This window comes from Symphalangus syndactylus, chromosome 14, assembly GCF_028878055.3.
Source record: "Symphalangus syndactylus isolate Jambi chromosome 14, NHGRI_mSymSyn1-v2.1_pri, whole genome shotgun sequence".
Lineage (NCBI taxonomy): Eukaryota > Metazoa > Chordata > Mammalia > Primates > Hylobatidae > Symphalangus > Symphalangus syndactylus.
This window is the reverse complement of record NC_072436.2, coordinates 43,938,936-43,966,857: the sequence shown is the minus strand read 5'-3', so window position 1 is coordinate 43,966,857 and position 27,922 is coordinate 43,938,936. Positions and strand designations below refer to the sequence as shown.

Here is a 27,922-nt window from a genome sequence, read left to right as displayed (position 1 = left end):
CTTTTCCCAATACTCGATCGATTGCCACCTCGCCCTGCGCCGCGCGCCCTCCGCCGGCGCCAACACCTGTCAACTCTGCGCGCTCCCAGGTTCTTGGAGACGCCGAGTGAGGAGCCGCCCTGACCGACCTGCCCCCCTCCGCACTGCACCCCTGACCCACCCCGCACCCTCCCTTTCTGCATCCTCACACCCACACCCCTCGCGGTTCCAGGGGGCGGCGGCCCCGGGCGGAGCGCTTTCGCGTGCAGCTACCACTCCAGGTAGGAGCGGAGCGGGCATTCCTGCGCCTAGGGGCCCGCACCCTCGGAAACGCCTTGGGCACCGAGCCCGGGCGGTTTTAGAGGGGAGGGACGCGGCGTTTTTCCCTCTCGGTGGGATGCAAGGGCGGGTTTGCTGTCTGGCACCGTTGCTGTCAGGGTGCAAGAGGCTACAAAGTCTGGGCGCAGGAGATGGGTAGAGGGGGCCGAGGAAGGGCCGCAGGGGGCCGGGAGAGCATTGGGCTGCTGCGGAGAGGAACTTGCCTGCTTGGTTGCTCACAAAGGCAGAGAAGACCCAGCCCGCGGGCGCTTCTTTTGCCTCCTTTAAATTCCAGAGAGGCTGATTCTTTCCCCCAAAGTCTCTTCACCCACCTGCATGCTCAAATACCAGAGTTTCCCCCATAAATTTATGTTTGAGAGTTTGGGTTCATGGAACAGCCGTGGTCACAAAGGTAAAAAAAATAAAAATAAAAATAAAAGAGAACAAGAATTTCAGAAGGTGAATGCTTTCGAACTTGACATCTGTCTTCTAAGAGACTTGATTTTAATATCTTTGACGCTTCTGTTGTGCTTTTAGGCAATTGTGTTTAAAACAACAGCAACAACAACAACAAAACCTTTTCCTGTATGTACCATTAATGGGGGGTGATGAATTGAATGAAAGATATTGGTCGAAGAAGATCAAGAGAATGGACCCTTTAAACAACAAAAAACATACTTAGTTGCTATAGTAACTTGAACTACAGAAACTTGTTGAAAATGTGGAGTTTGATGTGTTTTTGAAATGGATTTTTCTAAAGATTTTTTTCAGATATTTTTATATCAGATTACTACTGAAGCCATTCTCTGAAGTTGTTTGAAAGGACAGGTAAAAGAATGAATAAATTAATGGGTATTTTAAAATTTTCAGAATAGTCATTTATGAAACACTTAACGTGAATAAATAATTCTAGACGAGTAACTTAGTTCCAAAACGCAAATACAGCACTACTCTTTGTAAATGATTTGACAGTTACTGAGTTAAGATACACACGACAAGGTTAATTTTAAATTTAAAGCATGTATGAAACACACAAGGATTATGATTCCATTTGTTAAACTACATTTCCATTTTTTTTTCTGTTTCTTGCAAACTCAAAATAATGTTAAATTGTTAAATAGAAGTAGGATAATGTAGTGGACACTTATTGGTACCTGCCCGTTTCACGTGTGGTTTCAGGGTTGTACTCTTTCTGTGAGTGGCACAGGATCTCGCATGAGCCAGCTGGTTTATTCCTGGCTGCCTACATGTGCATAGTGCTTAACTGATTTATAATGCATCCCTGTATTTTCTTCAGAAGTCTTAATGAAGTAGCCAGCTGCAGAAGAATCTGGATCATTAGATAAAAATGGCTTTCCATGTGGAAGGACTGATAGCTATCATCGTGTTCTACCTTCTAATTTTGCTGGTTGGAATATGGGCTGCCTGGAGAACCAAAAACAGTGGCAGTGCAGAAGAGCGCAGCGAAGCCATCATAGTTGGTGGCCGAGATATTGGTTTATTGGTTGGTGGATTTACCATGACAGGTACGTTCAGACGCCACCGGCTCCGTGCAGTCCTCCCTTCCTTGGCATCTGTGAGTGTGCAACGTGTGGCTTCAGAGTGACAAAGCAAATGTTGCTCTTTGTCCTTTGGGGATTCTTTATGTTCACTAGTTACATATATTTTAAAATAATTTTCTATTCATTTAAAACCTAAAAATAAATTGGTTTCAACTCAGTAGTACTTGAACAAAAATGATTTTATAATAAATCACTGGACTGAATAGCCATGAAACAAATCTTTGCTCTCTGGGCAGTTGAGCGGGTGGAAACAGAGTAAAAACAAAGAGGTGGGGGAATGGGAAGCTGTCCTAGTATTACAAGCTATGTATCTGCTAATTAATGTGATAGGCAGCATCTCAATGTGTCCAGTAATACATGTATAAAGTTGTGACTTTGAGATTTAAATAAGTGTCAATGAATACCAACTAGTGATGGTTTTTAATCTGCATAAGTAAATTTGGGGGTGATAATATTCCCAACTGAGTGATTCCCTGTTTTGAAACCTAATTCTTTCATTTAATAACTAATTCCGCACAGGAAGACAATCACATGTTATGACTCCACAGCACTAATAAAGAGATTTCATGAACCTTGTTATAAAAGGGAAAAGCTAGGGCGTGTCCTCATAGGAATCCCCAGGCCACCATCTGTAGTCATCTCTCATTCAAACCTTCTTTATGTTAGCAGGAGCTGCTAACACTTTGCACTAAGGTGGTTCTGTTTAAAGGGCGATTTGTTTCTTTTTTATATTCTTCTTGGTCATTGAAAATAATTCTGAAAAACATCAACTTAAAATTATATGTTTAATATTTAATACAGTTGCACTAACAACACATATTTCATTATAGAGTCTTAGAGTTTTTAAACATTTGCAACATAGCAAGAACTCTGAGTGTTCATTGGAAAAATATCCCATGGGAAATTATATCAAGTGATGCCCAATTTCAGTCCCGAAGTGCAATTAAAAATGATTCACCATGTATATCAGATAGTTTACCAAACCAGTCTAGGGAGAGGCCATTCATGTTCTGAACCCCTTGACTTTGGCAATCTGAAACTTAGAGTGTTCATTATGAGCCATCACTTTTATCTTTCAGACACTGACATTTTGTCTTTGTTTAACTCTTCACCCACTGTACGTGGATTCATTTGGTCTTTATAACAGCATTATGATGAGCATCTGGGGTTAAGTGAAGATCCCGGGTTACAAGGTTAACAAGGTCCAGGGCTGGAGCCAGAACCAAACACAGGTCTCCGGTGGCCATGCTGGTGACCACCCCATGCTGTGCCACATGCAGCCCTGTAACTAGTTTCACTTTATTTCTTTCAAAAAGTGCACAGTTTGTAAACACTGTAGAAAGAATAAGAAAGCTGCTGTATATCAAAATATGTTTGTTTATTGAAAATAATTATAGCCCTCTATTATTATCATTTAATATTCTGTTTAATATCATCATAAAAATAATATTTTATATTTTGTTTTTACCATTTAGAAAGTTTTTTTTCAACCTAATAAGCTATTAAAAGGTACGGAAAATATTTGAATGATGCTATTTTTTATAAAGGGCCTTGATCTTCCTTAGTTTGTAAAACGTATTTTTTCTTTCTCAGAACTCAAAATAACCTTAGTCAATATCATAATTCATTTAAAATCTGAACCATACTACCTAACCTTGTCAGATTGATTGACTTGGATATATTTTATAAAGAATAGAGATAAAAAATGTTGATTCTTTTAAAAATGAATATAGTTTAAGAGTTTATGTTCTCACTCATGGATCTGACACAAAATATACAAACAAGAAGAGCAAATACTGTTATAGAAGAGACTAAATTCATTTATAAAGGGGACTTTTAAATCTTAGTAAGTAGCCAAGCCCTCACTTCTATATCACAATAGTTGCAATGATTCAGGCACCAATTTTCTTTTTGGACAAGGGACAGTAGACTTACACAATGACAAATGATCACTAATGAGCTTTGTGCTTGTAAGACCATCAGACCATTTACTTTATGCAGTAAAACATTGACGTGTTAGCAATTCCAGTTGCCTAGTAGAAAGATAAAGTCTCAAGTTTTCTGCCTGTAAGAATTCATTTCTTCAGGTCATGGTTACACACATAGTGAAAAAAAAAAGGCCGTTTTTAAAACTTCAGCAGGGCTTAGAATAAGAAAACAAATAATGCCATTTGTTATTTTTGTTATTTGTTAACACTGAGTGTAAAAGCTACTGCAAAGGTGGGAGTGATTGCTAAATATGTATTTGTCTCCAGGATTTTGTATATAAACTTTTCATTTAAATGTACTTAAAATTCCTATGTAGGAAAATCTTTTTATGTCAATCCTAAGACTTCCTCTTCTTTGCTTTGTATTAGATTAAAAGCCAGATAAATTTTGGCATAAACACAATAGAAACACATCCCAGGTAGTTTTGTATAGATATTATTTCATTTATTTACATTCGAACTGAGATTTTAGAAAATTCATCAGAGTTAAATTTTATTCCTAATGGGATGATGCAATCTAGAATTCAGCCTCATGTCTGATAAATTTTTATTACCGACCTGTGACCATCATAACTTTACACAAATTCTGTATAAGGATGGTTTAGAATATTTTGACTGTACTGTAACCTCAAAAAGGTGTAAACTGCAAAGATTTAGTGTTCTCTTCAACATTAGTTTTTCAGCAAGGATTCAATATTATACTGTTTCCTCAGAGAAAATGGTGCTAGTATTACATTGCCTATTCAGAGAAAAGTATTAATCTGTAGATCATTCATGGCTCAAACCTGTTAAGTCAAAATTTATTTTCTTTGGTTCTTTGACCTCCTTCCCTCAGCTATTGTGCTACAGAAATTTTATTTATCCGAATAAGACATTTTTCGTTACTTCTTGTCAAATAGTAAATATCTTACTAAAAGAGCCATATTAAAATATAGAATTGCAAGTATGTATACAATTCACATTTTACCTTCTTCTGAGTGCTAGGTAATCTAGGCCTTAAGGTAACATTTAAATTCACTTTGGACACCTTGTAGTAGAAGTGTCATCTCGATCCTCTCTTCACTCCTAATAATTTAAGGTAGTAAGTACAACTTAGTGGTGATGGAGATAAGATTTACAAGCTCTGATATCCCCAGAGTGTTCAAGAAAAGACTCTATTAGTGAAAAGCACATTTCCACATACATACACTCACCTACATACATGCATGTGTACACACACGTATGTACACACACACACTACTCCATGGGGACAGTATAAAAAAATCAATACAATTAAAATGGAAGGGCCTTGAAATAAAGAAATTTTACCCCATGACCTCAGACTATATTATATATAATACCATGAAAATGTTGCTGACTCAATGCATTTAGAAAACATCTAGGGCAGCACTATCCAATAGAAATATAATATGAGCCACAAACATAATGTTAAATTTTCTACAAACCTCTAAAAACAAAAAGAAATAGGTAAATTAATGTTAATAATATAACTTATGTAATGCAATTCATTCAACATGTTTTCATTTCAACATGTGATTAATGAAAGAAAAAACATTTGAAATCTGGTGTTTATTTTATATTCCTAAAACAACTCAATCTAGGCTAGTCACATTTCAGGTGCTCAGTAACTTCTCGTAGCCACTGGTTTGGCAGGCAGATGTAGGTATAACAGGTGAGACAGTATCACTCCCTCACTTTTCATTCTGTTTCAGCTACCTGGGTCGGAGGAGGGTATATCAATGGCACAGCTGAAGCAGTTTATGTACCAGGTTATGGCCTAGCTTGGGCTCAGGCACCAATCGGATATTCTCTTAGTCTGATTTTAGGTAAGTGAAAGTGCAAATCTCAGTGACTCACTCAGTAAAGTATACAGAACAAGAGTATAAGTAACAAGTGGAATAACAAGTCAAACACTCTGAATAACCATTGTAAAAAAAAAAAAAAAAATGTCCCCAGAGATCTTTAAGGAGCTATTACTAGAAATTCGTAAGTAGCAGAACACTAATGCTTAGATTGTTTGATCTCTTGGTTATGGAATATATTTTAAAGATCCTTTGATCCTGTGGCTATCAGTACAGTGAATTTCTTACCATAATCATGTTTTATTTCTTTCAAAACAAGTATGGATATATCATTAAAAATGAATCAACTTGAAATGTACCTGTATTTCTTTTAGCAAGTCAAATGAATAAGAGGTCAAAGGTATTATATAACAGAAGGTACCTCATTTTTTGGGCACTCAAAAGGCTTTTATTGAATCTGTGCTTATTCAAAACCTCTAAATGCTATGTTGAGTGATAGAAATGCATTGAGGCATTTAAGTGAGCAATGTGCTGGTTCATGTTTTTCAATTCACATACCTCAATAGGATCCACTTGTCCTTTGGACACATACAATGGTAAGTGTACTAAATAAATTATATTAGATTGCTAAACCTCATATTTATGGCAGGTTGGTACTGTTTGCAGGCTTGTTCCTCAATCCATACAGGTGTTCTGAAAAATGCATTTCCCTTGAGAAATGGCAGCATAGTAAAAGACTATTATATTACATTTTTTTATTTTCTCCTAAACAGTTGCTTAATTTTTAGGTGGCCTGTTCTTTGCAAAACCTATGCGTTCAAAGGGGTATGTGACCATGTTAGACCCGTTTCAGCAAATCTATGGAAAACGCATGGGCGGACTCCTGTTTATTCCTGCACTGATGGGAGAAATGTTCTGGGCTGCAGCAATTTTCTCTGCTTTGGGTAAGGACCAGCTGCGTTGTTCTAGCTGCATCTCTGTAGTGAACTAAACATCAGACACACAACCTTACTTTCTTCAGCCTTGGCTTCTGAGGACATTTTTATTAAAACCATATACTGAACCGTATTTATATGCATAAAAGCTTAATGGAAATTCTACGTTTACTTGCAATATGGTGGCAGAGGTTAAATAAAACCTCAACTACACTTTCTATACTTGAATTGCCTCGTTAGACCAATAACCATGAATTATAATGATCAATTTGCTTTTATGAGTCATATATGAGTTTGAACAAAGAATAATGAATTAAGCATAGCTAAAAAGCGCAGTTTACTTAAAATAAATGTTTAAAACAAGGATTCATGAACCAGGGGTTAGTGAGAATACTAATATATATTTTTGGTGTTGAATAAATTTAAATAAATGATTTATATCTTAATTTCTTCCAATAAGTGATCTTTCTGCAAACTGAGAACTTTTTACCTCCCATTGTTTTTCCTCTAATAACTGCCATGTTAATTGGCATAAACACAAATATAAAACTATCTAAACTCCTGAGACAACAGTTTTGCATGTTATTTTAAAAGCACTAATATTTTTAGAGATGTTGACTTCTTAAATAAAATGTCTAATTAAAAACATACATAAAACAGAGTCAGTTCCAGCAGTCAATAACATTCCTAGAGAAGTGAGATATCACCAACCCTCTGCTGACAGAATAGGTAAATAATGTAAGTCAAACAGCAAAACTACAAACTTGAAATATTTCAATAAATTGATATTATAAAGTTCAACGTTATGGTTTAGTAGTGGAAAAATTAAGTATGATAGAATGCAACAAGAATTTCCCCTTCAGTTTAAATGTCTTCTCAGTGACTTACATGAGAAAGCTTGCCCATGCCTTAGCGTCTCCTCAGCTCCAATCTACCCTTAGAGACACAGGCTTAGATGTGTACTACATGGGGCCGGTTGAGAATGTGGGACCTGACTGAGGCTGTTGAGGCAGCTGGGAGATGGAAGCTCCCCATAAAGGTGTGCACTGCCCCGCCTTCAGCACATCCAATTTCATCCCGCAGGTTAGTCAGGATTTTTTTGATTCCCAACTATAAAACAGAGTGACTGTTGCAGAAACAAGAGTATTTGATCATTGTAAAATACAGTAAGAACTAGGTGGGGGCCGGGCGCGGTGGCTCATGCCTGTAATCCCAGCACTTTGGGAGGCCGAGGCGGGCGGATCACGAGGTCAGGAGATCGAGACCATCCTGGCCATCATAGTGAAACCCCGTCTCTACTAAAAATACAAAAAATTAGCCAGGCGTGGTGGCCGGCGCCTGTAGTCCCAGCTACTTAGGAAGCTGAGGCAGGAGAATGGCGTGAACCCGAGAGGCGGAGCTTGCAGTGAGCTGAGATCGTGCCACTGCACTCCAGCCTGGGCGACAGAGCGAGACTCTGTCTCAAAAAAAAAAAAAAAAAAAAAAGAAACAATAGGTGGAAAATGCTGCACTTCTCTGGTGCTGGATAATAATACTCCACACCCACTGCTGCTCTTGTGTTCTAATGATATTATGTGTAAAACTACACCTCCCTTTCCACCTGACTCTTATTAGCTGAGTTGCAATGGGGGCTTGTTTGCCATTGTTTTCAACACCAAAAATGTTAATTTTAAGAACAAATTACCTGCTGAGGTATCAAAAAAGGAGTGGGCTGACTATATAACAAAATACAAAACGTTCACTCATTGAATAAAGATCGACTTATATAACACAGCTCTGAAGAAATAATAGAATTAATAAGCAAACGCTTCTAAAGTATTTTGGAAATATAAAATATAGTAACGAAACTGTGAACTTTGTTATAATTAGTTTTGTATATATGTGTGTCTATGTTTGTGCCTGTATTACAATATACAGTCAGCTTAAGGATGTAGATGCATTCTGAGAGATGCATCAGCAGGCAATTTTGATGTTGTGCTAACATAGGATGTCTTTACACAAACCGAGTTAGTAGCGCCTACTACACACACATGCTATATAGTATAGTGTATTGCTCTTAGGCTACAAACCTGTGCAACATGTTACTGCACTGAATACTATAGGCAATTGTAATACAATAGCTATAATGTCACTAAGCAATAGGACTTTTTCAGCTTCATTATGATTTTTTTTTTTTTTTTTTTTTTTTGAGACGGAGTCTCGCTCTGTCGCCCAGGCTGGAGTGCAGTGGCGCAATCTCGGCTCACTGCAAGCTCCGCCTCCCGGGTTCACGCCATTCTCCTGCCTCAGCCTCTCCGAGTAGCTGGGACTACAGGCGCCCGCCACCACACCCGGCTAATTTTTTGTATTTTTAGTAGAGACGGGGTTTCACCGTGGTCTCGATCTCCTGACCTCGTGATCCGCCCGCCTCGGCCTCCCAAAGTGCTGGGATTACAAGCGTGAGCCACCGCGCCTGGCCTTTCATTATGATTTTATGAGAATTTATGTATTTGTGGTTCATCATTGATGGTAACATTATTACGTAATGCATGACTACATATGTAAAATACGTTATTGTATGTATCTTTCTAAACACTCACATGTATCAAACAACATATATAAAAATATTGCTGCTATTGCTTGAACTCTTTGCGGGGGAGAGAGAGAGAGAATATGTGTGTGTGTGTGTGTGTGTGTGTGTGTGAAGTTACTTACTGGGTACTATGTACATTATTTGGATAATGAAAGCACTGAAAGTCTAAACTTCACCACTATGCAGTATACCCAGGTAACATCATTGTTGCACCTGTAATCTTTAAATTTGCACAAATAAAAAGTAATAGTTGGACTTAATTAAAATTTAGTGTTTATTACAAATAATTTGGTATATTCAAGAATATATAAGATCTATTACCACGTTACTGTGTATGTGTATAGTTCACCATTGAAACATAGGAGAATCTTAAACTGTCTTCTTGGTAGAAATTGACATCTTACAACTTTTTGAAGAAATGTGTATTTATACTTCTAACAGCTCAAGTTCAGTGGATTTTCATAACTTTGCAGTATACTTATTTTGTAGCTTCATGAGTAGACTAATATTTTCTAGCATACCTCAAAGTATCACTTTGTTTTACTTACTACAATTGATTTAATTATTCAGAAAATATTTTAGAGAAAATTTTATCTCAATTTTAATAGTGATAATGGAGAGGCGATTGACGTCTCTAATATCTCTGAGTTACAGTTAAACGACAGCATCTACTAGGACCCCAAATCTTTGAGATTTTAGTCAGGTAATCTTTATTTTATAATTGAACTTTTCATAATTCATGGTATATAGCTTAGAAGTGTTATTAAAGTGGAGAACTACACACTCAAAAAAAGAACGACAAAGAGTTGCAAGTAAAGTTTTGATTCGAAGTAAATGATCTCAGGAAAAAAATAACTTTTCAAATATCTATTAAACAATAACTCAGTCAATTATCTAAAGTCACTCATCTATAATTGATCTCTCTTCCTTGTCTTCATTCTCCAACTTCTTACTAGATTTTTCTTTTTAATGGATCTTTACTCCAGAAAATAATTTTATTTTATCACCATAGCAAAAGGACTGAAAAATATTTCTTTCTGAAGTTTTGGATCAACACATCTTATATTGAGAAAATGTAGTTTCATCTCCAGTGGGTTGCATATACTACCAGCGTGCCGATTGAGGAATGGGAGTAGCTTGTAAGACAACTCAGCTGGCTGCAACTGATGATACACAAAATCACAGATCCATTACATGTATACATTTAATAATGTGACATGTAAACTGTATAGTTTTGAGAACAATAGGGAAAGGGCTAGTATAGCAACAAGTGAATTATGAACTGTCAGTCCAAGAACCACAGCGGTCCAAACTGATCATACCTCAATATGTTCAGTAGAACTACAGGGACCAACAAACACAATAGACAATGTTATAAAGAGAAGCATAAATTTGATTTCTAAGAGAAGTTTAAAATTTTGATGATGAAAATTACTTAAAAATATGATGTTCAAATCTTAGGCTCTTCAGTATATTGGTATTCTAGGAGCAGGACTGGTATGTTCTACCAATTAAATAAAAGAAGAGTGATCTGTCGCAAATTAAAGAGGGAGAGATTGATTAATAACATTTACCAATTTGATAATTTGTTCCTACAAATGTTTCTCAATTCTTTGCTGCCTTAACCATTTGTTAGCTATCAAAGGCTTGTAGGGGGCAGAGTAAATGCAAAATGGCAAATGAATGTTAATTGTAAAATGTGGAAATGGGTGATCATGTTTCTCAGAAAGCCTTGTGTTTTTCATAGATGTGACTAACGTATTTCATATACAGTTATGTGCCATGTAATGACGTTTTGGTCAATGATGGACTGCATATATGACAGTGGTCCCATAAGATTATAATAGCATATTTTTACTGTTACTTTCTCTATGTTTAGATATGATGTTTAGATATTAAAATAGTTACCATCATGTTACACTTGCCTACAGTGTTCAGTACAGTAACAATCTGTACGAGTTTGTAGCCCAAGAGCAATAGGCCATACCATGTAGCCTAGGTGTGTAGTAGGTTATACCATCAAGATTTGTGAGTACATACTGTGAAGTTGCACAACAGTAAAATCACCTAACAACACATTTCTCAGAGCACATCCCTATTGTTAAGCAACACATGGCTGTATTTGATTGAGTCAGAGTTCCAGATAGTGAAATTATTTTGAGTTCTTGTAATGTAATTAAATTTCTCAGTAATTCAGGGTCTTCCATAACCATACCATGGATCTGTGTGTCCTCCAAATAAATAAGTTAGCAAACCAGTAATTTCAGAAAGCAAAAGTATGTATCTCACTGAATTTATTAAGATATACAAATTTCAATATAAAAATTAACTTTAGGTGTTATCATCCACTGCATTTCATATGACAGAGAGAAAAATGTTGTTTATCACTGAACTTTCACTATGTCCTTATACAAAGAGCAGAATCTGTCTGGGCACCTTGACCACAGCACTCTCTTGTTTGTTTCAGGAGCCACCATCAGCGTAATCATCGATGTAGATGTGCACATTTCTGTCATCATCTCTGCACTCATTGCCACTCTGTACACGCTGGTGGGAGGGCTCTATTCTGTGGCCTACACTGATGTCGTTCAGCTCTTTTGCATTTTTGTAGGGCTGGTAAGTGGGAGCACTCAAGATTCTCCTCCTTTTTTTCTGTAAAAGGTAATGTATTTTATAATAACATTAAAAAGAGTAGAAATGTTATTTTCCCTCATAAGTAATACATACTAAGTCACATATATGAAATTTCAAATTTCTCCATAAATTAATTAGATGAAAAACTCGTCATTTTGATAAAATTTGACAGAAAAGTGTGTTCTCCATTGGATTGTTAGAAAGGCCTAGGTCTTTCTTTCCTTAATGCCTAGATTTGATGGAAACTTATGCATGATCTCCTTTTAGTGTTTAAGGCAATCTATTTTCCTCAGCAGAGATAACAAAATTCAAACCTTAGTGGCAACCTGTACAGGTCTCCCTTTATGTTAGTTGGTGAATCCTAAGAATGCTCATAAGACATAGAAATGATCCCATTGGAAAACTGTAGATTTCAAATATTAATCATCACTATTTGTGGTCTAAAAACAAAGAAAATTCTCAATTATATAAGGCACCAGAAAGATTTATTATCTATTGTTTTTATTATAATTATGAGACATGAGTATTATTAGTATTATTAGCACTATATTAAAAGCACTTTTGTGTGTCTGAACATATTTTAGTCAATGTTGAAGAAATGTGAAGAGTACAGTTATGCATATAATATTCAATACCTAAGATGTATCAAAAGAAGTATAAAAACTGGTGTGTCCATGCTGGGCTAAGATTATCACAGGTTCACGTACATTATCTCATCATACACATATATTATCCCAGTTGTAGATTCTGTAGGGGCAGTGCCCTCCTGCAAAGGCCACAGACAGAGCAAGCTAACACTAGAGATCATGATTCATTTTCCCAAGGATGGTTAAGTACTCTTGATTCTCCTCATCTTTATTTATTTATCTTACAATGTAAAGCATTTCATTATATTTTACTTTTGACACTAGACACTTAGAAATTAAAAATGAAGAAGTAATCTCATGCCCTTCTCTCCTTTTTATAAATTTTCCAGCATCTCTAATAATATCCTAGAGGAAAAATTTTAAAAAACAGACTACAATTAGATGTGCAGTTTAACTATAAATTTACATATGCTAGCGAAGATTTTAGTATTTTCTCTTTTTCTCCTTAGACATTTTATTTGCATTTCGTGGAATTTCATCCATTCATATTGTAACTGAATATGAGAATATCTAATTTGCTCAAGGACTCCTACTATTTTGTATTTAAAGTACCAAAATTAAGTGGACCGTGCTGAAATTCTGATTTTTCCTTAGCATCAACATAAACTTCCAGAAATAAAACAGGGAACGTAGAAATAAATCCCTCTTCAGAATGTCAGGAGCCAGGTTGGTTTGGCAATGACAGCTCTCATAACTGATGCACTAGGTATTCCAAGAAACACAACCCCAGGGAATGAACCTATTATTGATGATATATGTGATTTCTCATTGCTTTGTATGAGACTAGAACTTAAAACCCACGGGTGCATAAATCAAGTATACAAGTGTAAAGATGACAGTGCAAATATGTTAGAATATTTTTTCTGCCACAAAATGTAGCCAAATTGATAAGGAAAGAAGTTCTGTTGGTCATTAGATAAGGCCCTATTGAATTGGCTGAATAAAAGACTAAATAATGTTGTTTTCCAAACTTTAATTGCTGTATGAGCATACATAATTAATCAACTTACCCCTTAGACCATCTTCTTTTTTCAAATTCTCTGTTATTGATTTTATCATCACCCCTGGAGCTCCAAAACTGTAAACTTGAGGTTTTTCTTTTCATTTTCCCTCTCTCTGACCTTTCTCTCCTTCATGTAAGGGTTGCTCACTCGCTCTTCATAATCCTTTTTAGTACCAATATTTTTTCATTCCCAATGTCACTGCTTTACTTCTGGCCTTCATCTAGGTGGAATTGAAATCGCCTACCACTGTCCCTGACTCTTGCTTTTCGCTAAACTCACTATTAATGTCTACGTTATTAAATTTCAGAATACATTCCACTGAAAACTTTTTAAGACTTAAAAGAATTTTTTCTAGCTTCCAGTTGCCTGCAAAAACAAAATACAAATCCTTTAGCTTGCAATTTGAGTTTTCTCCACACATCCATCTTTATCTCTCCAATTTCCCCAAGCTACTCCCTTGCCAGCAAAGCCTGTCACCAACAGACGTTGGTGTGAGTGTACACACACACACACACACACACACACACACACCCCATATATTCTTCTACTCTTTGACTTGCTCCGTCTAAACATCTCTTCCTTCAATTCTTTATTCTTCTACCTGCTAGTATTGGGCCCATCTTTGAAGGGTTATATGTCACCCATATATTTCTCAATGACATATTTTCTTATTACTTTAATGAATAGATATCTTTCCCTTAAGGAATGGATATCTTTCCCTAATTCACAGAAAACATAGAAGTGTGTGTGTGTGTCTACACACACTTTTATGTGGATATATATTTCAAATACAATTTTTTAAAAAATTTTATTTTATTTTATTATTATCATTTGTAGAGACCAGGTCTCACTGTATTTCCCAGGCTGGTCTTGAACTCCTGGACTCAAGCAATCCTCTAACATTGGCTACACAAAGTGCTAGGATTATAGGCATGAGCCACTGTGCCTGGCCATTTTTTTTTTTTTTTTTTTGATACAGGATCTGGCTCTGTCACCCAGGCTGGGGTGCAGTGGCTCAATTACCACTTACTGCAGCCTCTGTCTCTCAGGTTCAAGCAATCCTCCCACCTCAGCCTCCTGAGTAGCTGGGACTACAAGTGTACACCACCACATCCGGCTGATTTTTGTATTTTTTGTAGAGATGGGGTTTCACCAAGTTGCCCAGTCTGGTCTAGAACTCCTGAGCTCAAGCAATCCACCCAGTTAGGCCTCCCAAAGTGCTGGGATTACAGGCCTGAGCCACAGTGCTCAGCACCTTTTTTTTTTTTTTCTAAATACAATTCTATTTTTTTTTTTTTTTTGAGATGGAGTCTTGCTCTGTTGCCCAGGCTGGCATGCAATGTCCAATCTCGGCTCACTGCAACCTCTGCCTCCAAGGTTCAAGCAATTCTCCTGCCTCAGCCTCCCAAGCAGCTGAGAAATACAATTCTTTATTAGAACTCAAGTTTGTATTATCCAACATTTAACAGAAGAGGAAAATAAAAACAATCCACATCCCTCCCCTCCTCCCCCCACCCACACACAAGGGGATATATATCTCAATAGCTACTTATTTACGTATGTGTGTGTGTGTGTGTGTGTGTGTGTGTGTGTGTGTGTATAGATAGACAGATAGATGACAGATAGGTAGGCAGATGGATACATAGATAGATAGATTGACAGATATTTCAAATATAATATTTTCTTCCTAGAGATTTTATGTTGCTGCTGCTATAGCTTGTATGACATCGTATAATCAAGCATAGAAATAGTCAATGTGTTATTTTAATTTATCTAAATCAGTATTTTATGGTGCCCAACAAAAAACAGAGAACATGATTGCCGGTCCTTCTCTGTCTGAACTAGAGGAACTACTGAGCTGTGCAGTGTGTGAGGTGTATAAATCTTGCATATATCAGACAGTTGAAAACCATCGCCTAGGGCTCCAGTGTCACTTTCTGTTGCAGTGGATCAGCGTCCCCTTTGCATTGTCACATCCTGCAGTCGCCGACATCGGGTTCACTGCTGTGCATGCCAAATACCAAAAGCCGTGGCTGGGAACTGTTGACTCATCTGAAGTCTACTCTTGGCTTGATAGTTTTCTGTTGTTGGTAAGTAATGCTCTTACCTGAGGAATGTGATCTAATTGTTCCTAAAATCAAATTTATTTTCACGATTTTCATATTCATAGTAAAAAATGTGCTTGTGGGCTCATGGCCATTTCTGAATTGAGGACTCTCTATTGGGAGGGTGGAGCCAGGGCCAGATTATCATGGCTGACAGTGTCAGGGTGAAGGACAAATGAGGCCCTAAGGGGACAGCATGAGGTGTTCTGTGTGGTGTGTCCTCATTTCCGTTGTGATGTAAGTCAAGGAATAACATGCCCTACCCCCAGGACTTTCCCCAACCTGAAGGCAAAACCTCGTAAAAGCTTTATTTTGTGTTTTGAATTAGGGCATGAAACCTAACTTATGAAATAAGTCTCTCATTCACTCTTGAATTACAGAGTAAGTGAATTAGTAGTGCTAGAGGCCCTAAGTGAGGCGGGTTGGAAAGGGACTTGTCACTCAGGAAAGATGCCAAAAGAGAAGCCCTCAGGAGCCAGAGGAAGCTTGAAAACAGGCAGAACTTTGGGGCAAAGGTGCAAGCACTTTGAGGGGGACACGGAAGAGATAATGGCTGATCCCATTGAGGCAAGAGGGAACAACCAGAAGAACTGACCAGATTTTACAACTGCGCTAATTAGAGGAGTTAGGCCTGAAAATAACACACTGTATTTGATTTCAACGTAAGAAATCGATTATGGCAGAGTGTGATGGCTCACCCTGCTAATCTCAGCCCATTGGGAGTCTGAGGTGGAAGCCTCACTTTGAGGCCAGGGGTTTGAGAACAGCCTGGACAACATAGCAGGACCCCATCTCTACAAAAAAAAAATCTTCTTAAAAAAAGAAATGATTACTTTTTCTATTAAGCTTAAAGGGAAATTGGTTATTTTTGTTTTCTCTGTAGAAGGTTGGCAATATTGTATGACTTTGTGATTACGGCACATGGCTGAATTCTAGCATTACCTCAACACTCAAAGTGACTGTGTCTTTTCCAGTAAAAAATTTTCTAGTAAAGGGCAGGAAAATATGGCAAAAATATGTTTCTAGTAGTGGACTGGAGGGCTTCTTTGCCTAAGGATTGTTGAGAAATCTGTTGGCTCTCTTTTTTCTGGAATGGCTTAAAATCATGAACTGAAGGAGTTAAGAGTAAATACGTATATGTAACTATACCTACATAGTAGATGTGCTTATGGTTACATCATAGAGAGGATGAGACTTAGAACAATTAAGCACTTTGTCAATAATCACATCATTGTCTGAGTTAGAGATTGATATAGAATATTAAGTCCTCAAAATCCTTTCCTCTACACCACACTTTAGTCTTCAGACTATTCATCTCTGAGACATTATATAAAGTGATGGCTAAATTTCTTCCAGCTCTAAAAAATTATATGACTTAGTCATATTCATGATTCAAATTATAAGACAAGTTAAAATGAAATAGTGCATGTTGAATAAATGAATGAGCTATAGAAATCAGCCTTGAAATGTTGCATCAATGGTCTTGATCTTCCAGTTGTCTCTCCCACATCCCCTACATGAAGATGACTTGTCAAGTCCTGCTAATGATCCTGTCAGTGTATCTCCTGGTCACACTTGGAGACACACTGTCCCCATGTTTGCTCTCTATTAGGTAGACTGCATTCCTTACCTGGTCTACTGTGATAACCCCCACTCGTCTCCCTGATGGCAGCCTGCCCACCTCTTACTCCCCCACGCCCACTTTCCATATTACTACCTACTTTAGTCAGTTTGGGCTGTTGTTACAATTTGCCATAGACTGGGTGATGTATAAACAGCAGAATATAATTTTTATAATTCTGGAGGCTGGAAATCTGAGACCAGGGTACCAGCATGATTAGGTTCTAAAGACGGCAGTATTCCAGGTTGCAGACTGTACACTTCTCGTTGTGCCCTCACATGGTGGAAAGAGGGTGAGAGAGCTCTCTGACCTCTTCTTAAAAGGGCCCTAATCCCATAATGAGGACTCCACCCTCATGACCTGATTATTTCCCAAAGGCCCCACCTCTGAATATTATCATGTTGGGATTAGAGTTTCAACATATGAATTTTAGGAGGACAAATATTCAGTCCATTGTATCATGAGAGCTTCTGTTTCTAGATGAAGTCAGACTTTACCCTACTTAAAAACTTCTGATGACCTAAATGTCCAGGGTGATGAATATGTAATTTATGATGTATCAATCCATTCAAGTCATTGACATGCAAGATGTTAATGATATATTGATAAAACAGGTCACAAAATGAAAGCAAAAAGTTTTGGAAGAATATAGACTTGAGGAATGGGGTTATGAATTTTAGAATTTTTTCCTTTAATTACTTTTGAACATATATGGCTTTGATAAGAAGGAGATTGTTATTGTATCTATGTAACAGACACTCTGCTTAGCCCAGGTGAGACCATGATTAGACAGACATCCCCAGAACCCAGAGCCCAATGAGAGAGACAGGCAGTTAATGAAGCCTCAATACATTGTGCTATGGCAAGCTCATTTATCAATTCATTCATTCATTCATGTGACCAATATTTATTGAATATTGACTTTATGCCAGAAAGAGAAGTAGCAGTAATCTAGCCAAAAGTATGTTTCCAGCTTCTCCTCCAACCACTCCCTCACTCACTGACCTCTCATCATACCAAATACCCAGTGGTCTCAGCTGCCTGGTCGTGTCATTATTTTCTTTTTTCCTATTAGTTTCTCTCTCAGGTACTCTCTTCTCCCTCCATCTCCACCTGTGGAAATGCTCTCAAAGCCTATGGACAATCTGCACTTCATTTCTGCAAGTTTTCCTGTTAACATGCAGCTACCCTTTCTCTCTTCTTACCACCTCTTTCTCATCGCAAATAATTAATGGTTTATCATTTTAATTCCCATACAGACCTCTTTATATCATGCAACAAATTGCATTATAGTTTAAACATTTTTGATTGTATATGCTCAATAAGAAATTTAAGCACATTCCAATATAGGTATGTATATCTATCAGTTGCTTATATATTCTGTACTAATGTATGATGTAAATCATTTAATAAAAGCAACCATACAATATTTAGGTACAAAGTAAAATGAATATACATAGAAGTTCTAGTATTTTATTTGATGCCAGCTGTATTGCCTTGAGCACTCTGCAATGCTCACTGTGGAAAACACCACATACATTAACTCTTATACTAGAAAGTAAGTTCCAGGGAAAGAACCATGCCTTATTCATGTTTGTGCTCTTACAGCCATTACATTGCCTGGCACGTGATTGGAGTGTATAAATATTTTTGGGTTGCATTGATTCAGGTTAAGTGTCATACTTTCAAAATCTTAATTATCTTTTGAGAATATTTTATGGTGGTTAGAACCACCAGATGATAACAAATTGAAGGCCTCTAGGGTAGTTTAAATGCAGTTCAAAATAGGTAAATTAATGAAAAGAAATAATTGCTCTATGTAATTATAGAGAAAAAGAACTTGAGGAAATTCTGTATAATTGAAAGTTGATGATACATTGTCTTAGTTCAGTTGAGTAACAAAGCATCATAAATGGAGTGGCTTATACACAACACAGATTTATTTTTCACAGTTTTTCACATGGCTGGGAAGCCCAAGATCAAGGTGCCGGCAGATTCACTGCCTGGTGAGGATTCATATCCTCATAGAAGGCACCTTCTTCCTGCCTCCTCACATGGTGGAAGGAAAAAAACTCCTTTGACTCTCTTTTATAAGGAATCCACCCTCATGGGCTAATCATCTCCCAAAGTTGCCAACTTGATACCTAATACCATCACCTTGGGGATCAAAATTTCAATGTATGAATTTAGGGGGAAAATAAACATCAGATCATAGCAAACATAATGATACTAATTGAAATTTGTGGCTACATGCCACATTTTTTTAATACTTCTAAGTTGTACTTATGCCTATTCTAAATATGATTGCAATAAAACTCTTTAAAAAAAATAATAGATGTTTGCCTCTAATTCACTCTCCATCCTTGTGTTTCCCACACAGATGCTGGGTGGAATCCCATGGCAAGCATACTTCCAGAGGGTTCTCTCTTCATCCTCAGCCACCTATGCTCAAGTGCTGTCCTTCCTGGCAGCTTTCGGGTGCCTGGTGATGGCTGTCCCAGCCATACTCATTGGGGCCATTGGAGCATCAACAGGTAAATCTCTTGCAGCTTCACCACATGTGCCAGTTAGTTTACCAATCCCCACCCAGACACCCTTCTGTCCCACTTCCCTCTTACCTCCACATAGTGAATTCTTTCTCATCACATTCATATCTATATATTTGTTATAGCATTCAGTAAATTGTATTATAGTTCAGCGGCCTCCAATTTTTTTTTTGTTTGTTTTGTTTTCAGTAGAGACGGGGTTTCACCATGTTGGTCAGGCTGGTCTCAAACTCCTGACCTCAGGTGATCCACCTGCCTCAGTCTCCCAAAGTGCTGGGATTATAGGTGTGAGCTACTGTGCCCAGCCTCCAATTTTTTTGATTGCTCACTCCACTATGAAACATTGGTGAGCACACCCTCCTCCCAGTTTTGGTGTATTTATCCATTGTTTATATGCACTCCTGTCAGCAGTGGATCTCAACCAAGGTGCATGCTGACATCAGCTGCGGAATGGTGGGGAGATCTTTTAAAAATACAGATATCTGGCCTACTTCATAGGAATTTTATTTTAATAACTGAAGACAAAGATGGGCACTAGTGTTCTTTTAAAACCCCTAGGTGAGTTGAGAGCCAGAGTTGAGAGTCACAGTCAGAGAACTTTACCTGTCATCCTCATGACCTCCCTAAAGATCACTTTGAACTTGAGCTTTCTGCTCTACATCTTTCGTAGTTTTTAATTAGGAGTTTTCTTTCTTGAAGAAAGTGATGAATAAGTGTTTGGGTCAAGACAAACTAAGAAACAAAGTCACTTAGAGAATAACTTACTAAAAAATGGTTTTGAAAAAAAGCATTATGAAATGTTTATCTCCCTGTTAGCCTCTATGTAGAACATCTTCAAAAGCTCACCTTTAATTTAATTAAATGTATTAGTTACTGCTGACTATTATGTTCCTGTGCTGTAACTTTTAGGAGCACTCAATGAAAATACATCATGTTAATCTAAATTCGAAAGCGTCTTCTAGGTAGAGGTAATAAAATGATTAAAGTTCACCTTTTGCCCTGTTGTATTTTGTAAGGTGATCCAGGGTGATGTTCCTACAGCAACTTTGACTTTCAATTAGTAGAGTCTTTTATTGGATTGTTTAACTTTTAGGAGAGCAGTCCTGGTTCATAGTGTACACTCTCCATTCCAGTTGCTCTTCCAGGAGACAAACACTTCAAAAGATGTAAAGATGACTGACAAAGGTGGTATGTAGTGTTTGTCTTTGAAAAAAAAAGACAGTATTTCTCTCACAAGCAGAAAACATATATGGACATGTGTGTGTCTGTGTGTGTGTGTCTCTGTGTGTGTGTGTGTGTGTGTTTATTTTAAGAACACAGGCTAACAGAAACAGCATTAAGTCTATTTTTTCTTGGATTAGATACATGTTCCTGTTTGTTATTTCTGTTAATCATAACATCTCAGTTAAGGCCACAAAGATGGCTGCATGTAAGCAGACTTTGGTGACAATTGTAATAGAAAATGAGGGAAGAAAAAATGGTAGGATCCAAAGAGAACAATTCCTATTTGGTCCAATGATCATGATATTAAAAAAGTTCAGCAAATAAAAAGCCGACTATGCTAATGAACATTTAAGGACTCCATAGTTCTTCAACACATGCTACAACTAACCAGTAAAGAAGCTATGTATTCAAAGATAAATCTGTGTTTCAAGTCTTCTTACCCTACCCACAACCAAAACTTCCTGAAAATTTCAGCCCCATGACTGTACTTTTTATTCAATAAAAAGGGACTGTTCTTAATCTAGTGAAATTCTGTGCAATGTGGAAATAGGAGAAAAGTAATGCTGAGGCAGCTTCAAAACCAAGTTTATATACAGAGAGATGATGGCTGAGAATAGCCCTACTATTGTCTTTCTTCATTTACACATTAATAACTGAGCCTTAAAGAAGAAACAGTGAGTGTCCTACTACATTTCCAAGTGGTTGAAAGAATACTCTAGAATTCCGTTTATGAGCGTTTGTTTTCTATGATTCTAGGCAATGTAACACCATCATTGCAGAAAGGAAATATATATCTTACCACCAGTGTCTGTGCAGGCATTGTGAATGACACTGATTATAACCAATACCCTTTAGAAGCCAGGAGATATAAGACATTTCCACTTGACCAGCACATGGACTTCACATCAGATTAATGTACATGATTCTGAGTTTATTTCAAAACAACCTAGTAAATAGGATGACCCCAGATGGATAAAGAACATTTGGTTCTTTGGTGGTTGTAATGGTTGTTGATTCTGTTCAACAGACTGGAACCAGACTGCATATGGGCTTCCAGATCCCAAGACTACAGAAGAGGCAGACATGATTTTACCAATTGTTTTGCAGTATCTCTGCCCTGTGTATATTTCTTTCTTTGGTCTTGGTGCAGTTTCTGCTGCTGTTATGTCATCAGCAGATTCTTCCATCTTGTCAGCAAGTTCCATGTTTGCACGGAACATCTACCAGCTTTCCTTCAGACAAAATGTAAGAAGAGTTTCTTTCAACCTGTCATTTACTAGCATTGCTCTTGCTGCTGCTGATGTTGTATTTGTTGTATATACAGTATTATATATTTATTAATATTCTACGTTAAATCTGACTGTACTTTAAGCATATGAGATTAAATAACAAATTATACCTATGCTGAATGGATGCTATCGATACATGTTCTTATTCATGTCCATACTAAAGGGAACAAATCAATATAATTATTTCCCAAGAGGTACAGTCACACGGCTATCGTTTAACCTTCTTGTCTTTCTGCTGAAAGAGTAATGAAACCTAAACTATCCAGCAAAACTTTTAGTATAATTAAATTCTCTGTGACACTGGAGAATCTTGGTGGAAGCAGGGCATGGTAAGTTGTTCGACACATATTTTTGTAACTTCTGAACTGTTTTATACTTGCACTCCCAAGTCCACCTTTGCAGGAAGGTATCCTCTCAATTTGATTTTCTTTATTGAATCAAAGTGGCTGCAAAACAGCATGCTTCTTCTTTGATTAAAGCTTTGCCTCTCTCTAGGTTTTATTTAACAAAACAATCCCAGTGTTTTTTCTTTTGCTTTGTTTTGTTTTGATTTGATTTGATTTTTTTAATTAACCAAAGGAACTCCTTGGACAAGGCATTTTCCTTTTTGTTTTTGATTTTACTTTAAGTTCTGGGATACTTGTGCAGAACGTGCAGGTTTGTTACATAAGTATACGTGTGCCATGGTGGTTTGCTGCACCTATTGACCCGTCCTCTAAGTTCCTTCCTTGCACCGCCCACCCCGCCCCCCAACAGGCCCCAGTGTGTGTTGCTCCCTCCCTGTGTCCATGTGTTCTCATTGTTCAACTCCCACTTATGAGTGAGAACATGCGGTGTTTGGTTTTCTGTTCCTGTGCTAGTTTGCTGAGGATGATGGCTTCCACCTTCATCCATGTCTCTGCAAAGGAATGATCTTATTTCTTTTTACAGCCACATAGTATTCCACGGTGTACCTGTGCCACATTTTCTTTATCCAGTCTATCACTGATGGGCATTTGGGTTGGCTCCATGACTTTGCTATTGTAAATAGTGCTGCAATAAACATACGTGTGCATGTGTCTTTTCAAGAGCACCAGAAGGTGGTTAGCTTTAAGGATGGTAGCACTTCCCCAAAGAGATAAACCACATAAGAACTCTTCCCTAATATGTAAAGTGAGGAAATCCTCCCTTGCTTTATTATACCTCTCTGACACCATGTTAGCTCATCCTGCCTTTCCCCCTATGCATTCAGGAAAAGGCTCAGGTGGCCTGTGTGTCATGCATCTGGTACACAGAAACCCCTCCCAAAGGTCCACCCAGGAAGTCACCTTGATTGTTTGCTTTGGGTGCTGTAGCTGTAGTTGGGTTTTCCCATAGATTGAGCCATTTGAACCAGGGGAATACTTTAGACCAGTTTTGAAGCAAAAAATATGTCTCATCCTTTGCCTAAATGAGCCAAGACACTGTGCAAAAAGCTGACACTGTGGCATTTTCTTACAGGCTTCGGACAAAGAAATCGTTTGGGTCATGCGAATCACAGTGTTTGTGTTTGGAGCATCTGCAACAGCCATGGCCTTGCTGACGAAGACTGTGTATGGGCTCTGGTACCTCAGTTCTGACCTTGTTTACATCGTTATCTTCCCCCAGCTGCTTTGTGTACTCTTTGTTAAGGGAACCAACACCTATGGGGCTGTGGCAGGTTATGTTTCTGGCCTCTTCCTGAGAATAACTGGAGGGGAGCCATATCTGTATCTTCAGCCCTTGATCTTCTACCCTGGCTATTACCCTGATGATAATGGTATATATAATCAGAAATTCCCATTTAAAACCCTTGCCATGGTTACTTCATTCTTAACCAACATTTGCATCTCCTATCTAGCCAAATATCTGTTTGAAAGTGGAACCTTGCCACCTAAATTAGATGCATTTGATGCTGTTGTTGCAAGACACAGTGAAGAAAACATGGATAAGACAATTCTTGTCAAAAATGAAAATATTAAATTAGATGAACTTGCACTTGTGAAGCCACGACAGAGCATGACCCTCAGCTCAACTTTCACCAATAAAGAGGCCTTCCTTGATGTTGATTCCAGTCCAGAAGGGTCTGGGACTGAAGATAATTTACAGTGACCTCATCTAAATAAAATACTGCTTTCGCAAACAGAACACTATAATAGGGTAGTTCTGGAGAGATGGTATGCAGCATACAAAAATATATTAAAAATATAAACAATGTTCAGGAGGGTAAAAATTCATATAAAGTGCAATTGCACAAATACAAGCCAAGCTAGAAGGAAGCACTTATGAAAGCAACAACTTTGTTTCTCATCCATTGTAGTATTGATTTTGATGCTAGATAGTTTTGCTAGGTATAAAAAATAAGTAAAGTTCCACTTAGAGAACAAAGGGCCAAATAGAGTTTTTATATTTGTTATGATAAAAGGAAGTAGATGTGAAAAAGCCTAAGAAAAAGGAAATTGGATAGTTTTGATACAAACTTTGTTTGCTAATACACTGATGAGTCTAGTTTCATTATGGCACTGAAGCTATGAGAATAACTTCAGTTACTCCCTTGAATGATGCAATGAATTAAGCAGCTGATTTTTCTTAGTGTGATGATTAACCCCTTCTTTCATGTTCTGAGCTATAACATTTGCTGAATATGCAATTTGTTATTCTTTTATTAATGGCATGTAATATTCTGAGCACTGGCAAAGAAAACACACAAAAAATTATGTATTGGCATTTATTTATGTGCAAGGTGATAGGAAAACAGAATCCATCTTTGTAGAAGAGCACTGGGCTAATTTGTATGTTTCCATAGCTACTATATGCATAAACAAGAGTACCTGAAGGATTATTAAGCAACCTTAAAGCAATAAGTTCATTAAACAGAAAGTAATGGGAAGAACAGTACATTTTTATCTTTATCTCGAGTATATAAAGTTTTGCCCCATGATAAAATAAGTAATATCTAAATTAATACATAAGTTATATCTAAGTTAATACATAAGTTAATATTAGAAGTGAAATTGGGCCTTATGTAAGGAGAAGTAGCTACACAGCATCTATTATGGTTAATGAGAGGCACACTGCTAAATTACATATATTTCATTGAATACTTATTATGGAAAGCCCCCACAACACCTCCTGATAGTACTAAATGAGAAAAAACAAACTCTACTAATTTTTAGATATTCATTAATAGGAAAGATTTAGTGTTACAGGATCTACTCTTTGGCACTTTTTCACATAAGGCAGTCTTAGAGACTAGACAAACAACTACTACAAAAAGTACATAGTGAATTTTAAAATGTAGAAGAAAGCAGAAAATAAAATCAGTCCTAAAGTGAAGAAGCCATCGATTTTAACATTTGATGTCTAGATAACATTCATGAGATTGGTCATTAAATACTATTTTGCTCCTTTTCTGCTGTTACACATACACACTCATACACGTGTGTGTGTGTATTGATTTGTGTCCATTTCAAGTGTTTTCACACCAGTCACACATTATAGAAATAACTGGAGCCATGTCTACAAAAGCAAAGTGAAGTGATGAGCTGAAAAGAGATCAGGGAATCTGATCCCATAAAGAAAGTCAGTCTGAATTGTTGAAACTAAAGCACTTCTTTTTCAAAAATACTTCTTTTTTGCAACTCATGAACAAAAGGAAGTTAACTTAGTGTTTAGCATTAAGAATAAAAGTTGTATCTTGACCCTAGAATTCCTTTTATAAGATTTAATTGTAATTGTCTCAAAGCATCAAATAATACATCTTTATCATTAAACATGAATTTAATGTCTAGGATAATTTTTAAAAGAGGAAATTAAATAATTTTACATGTCTCATATTTTCAGTGCTTTATCAAAATTTGATGGTGAATATTACATTGCATTCAAAATCTTCACTGAATATCATATATATCTAAATGAAAAGAGAATTACTTTTATTCATCTATTTTCTCAGAATCTATTCAGTACCCTATGGAGTACATGGAAGGAGTATATATTTGGAACCAGTAAGTATGGGAGTCCACGATTCTCAGGTATTGATTGAAAAAAGAGAAAGGGGCAAGAAATTCATTAAAGAAAAACCGCAGATACTAAAACATTTGACACATAAAAGTAATTAATTGCTGGAGACTACAATTCCTGGCAAACACCATTATTCCAGATGCACCATGCTCCCCAGCATGCTACCTGAACGGTGGATTTTATCCATCCTGTTACCCTGAGCATCTGTCTCAACCTGCTGAGGCATAGACTTCCACCATGTGCATCAGGAAACACCTCATATACTGTCATATAATGCAACAGGGAGGCATAGTCTCTCTGCAGGTCTCTTTACATTGTACATTCTGTTGGGCAACAATTGTCCCAACAACCGCACTTAAATCCAGTGGGGGAAAAAGGGTTAACAGTAAAAATTTCTTCCATGTAATTCAATTTCTCACAATAGACGGAAACGGGGAAAATGTTTGCCCTGTTCAAAATACTAAAACTAGATAATTTAAATAATTTAAGCCAATAAATGATATTATATTGTATTTAACCCCTTATTCCTCACCTACCCTCAAAGTAGGTATATAAAGACTAGTTTGTTATTAATCCACAAATGTGCTAAATGTTAGCAACATGATTTTTAAGTACAAAAAGTTTAAGATTGCAAGGAAGGAAACAGTGGTCACAAGGTCTTTACTTATGCACATTTGTGCATGAATTTCCACCCAATTTCCAAGACAGTTGTATCACAAAGCTGTGAAATGTGCAAGAGTATACTTTGTACCCATCATGTGCTCTGTTTTGACATAATGAGTAACACAGACATTTACGTGTCCTTCTAGCTTCAATCAGTAGACCTGATTTTCAAAATCTGCTCTCAAATGAAAATAAAATAAACAAAACATTTAGACAATGGCTATATTAACCTTCGAAGGCAATATCTGTGGATAAAACATTAGAAGAAAACATATATTTTATTTTCATACTTTTGATATGATTGTAACATATTTATTGAGTAATTTAAATGCTTCTTTTTCCCACCCATATTCAAATCAGCAAGCTTGTAGCTGGACTGCAATATCAACAACAAGTTGTTTCCAACACTTAGCATCAAAATACAGCTTCATTGATACACTTACAAGTAATGAATTTTATGTGAATATGAAATGAATATAAGCTTAAAATAAGTGAATCTAATAAAATGGCTATTCCTCTTTTTACTTGGAAATAATAAATTAACATTATATTTTAAACATAAATTATGATTTCTTTTTCTGTTTTAGCCTTCATGTAAATTTACACTGGTATGATGTATAATTTATTGTAAGTTTGCTACTTCATAGACAGATGCATATAATGTTCTAGAACATATATTTTTGTCTGTCAAATTATTATATAAAATTATGCTTAAAATAAGTATATTTGCAACTGTGTAAATGCTTTAAGTGTAATGGCAAAGTATTAAATTGTGCTGGTCAATTTAGAATATCATTGTCTAAATTTGGCTTTTGGGGGCCCTCTCTTAAACTAAATATATATGGTGCCTCAAGACAATTATGCGGTAAAATCAAAATAAACCATCTCATTACTGGAGGATAGGCAAATGCCAAGTGGAAATGCTGCACCTCACGTAAGTCTTGGGGCAATAAATATCATAGCTCAAAAACAAATGTAAATTGTTTTTCTTGGAAAAGACATTCTACCATTGTACA

The 27,922-nt window shown here is 36.9% G+C and overlaps 1 protein-coding gene across 3 annotated transcripts; it reads left to right on the top strand.

Moving 5' to 3' along the window:
• Positions 1 to 19: 19 nt before the first annotated feature.
• Positions 20 to 27,469, top strand: SLC5A7 (solute carrier family 5 member 7). 3 transcript variants are annotated; one of them, XM_055242543.1, is made up of 9 exons: positions 20 to 260; positions 1,598 to 1,823; positions 5,560 to 5,673; positions 6,438 to 6,593; positions 11,624 to 11,772; positions 15,388 to 15,531; positions 19,548 to 19,701; positions 21,965 to 22,182; positions 23,706 to 27,469. In XM_055242543.1, the coding sequence occupies exons 2-9, from the start codon at positions 1,646 to 1,648 to the stop codon at positions 24,333 to 24,335; spliced, it is 1,743 nt and encodes a 580-aa protein (XP_055098518.1). In that variant the 5' UTR covers positions 20 to 260; positions 1,598 to 1,645; the 3' UTR covers positions 24,336 to 27,469. The 3 variants fall into 3 exon arrangements, with proteins under 3 accessions (XP_055098518.1, XP_055098517.1, XP_055098519.1); XM_055242542.1 differs by having other exon boundaries at positions 1,595 to 1,823; XM_055242544.1 differs by lacking the exon at positions 1,598 to 1,823.
• Positions 27,470 to 27,922: the final 453 nt, after the last annotated feature.

What these genes read in the sequence shown, in the direction of transcription:
- SLC5A7 (XM_055242543.1), top strand. Translation starts at nt 1,646, where the DNA reads ATGGCTTTCCATGTGGAAGGACTGATAGCTATCATCGTGTTCTACCTT. An exon ending in TGGTGGATTTACCATGACAG is followed by an intron (nt 1,824 to 5,559) that starts GTACGTTCAGAC and finishes ATTCTGTTTCAG; the next exon opens with CTACCTGGGTCGGAGGAGGG. An exon ending in AGCTTTCCTTCAGACAAAAT is followed by an intron (nt 22,183 to 23,705) that starts GTAAGAAGAGTT and finishes ATTTTCTTACAG; the next exon opens with GCTTCGGACAAAGAAATCGT.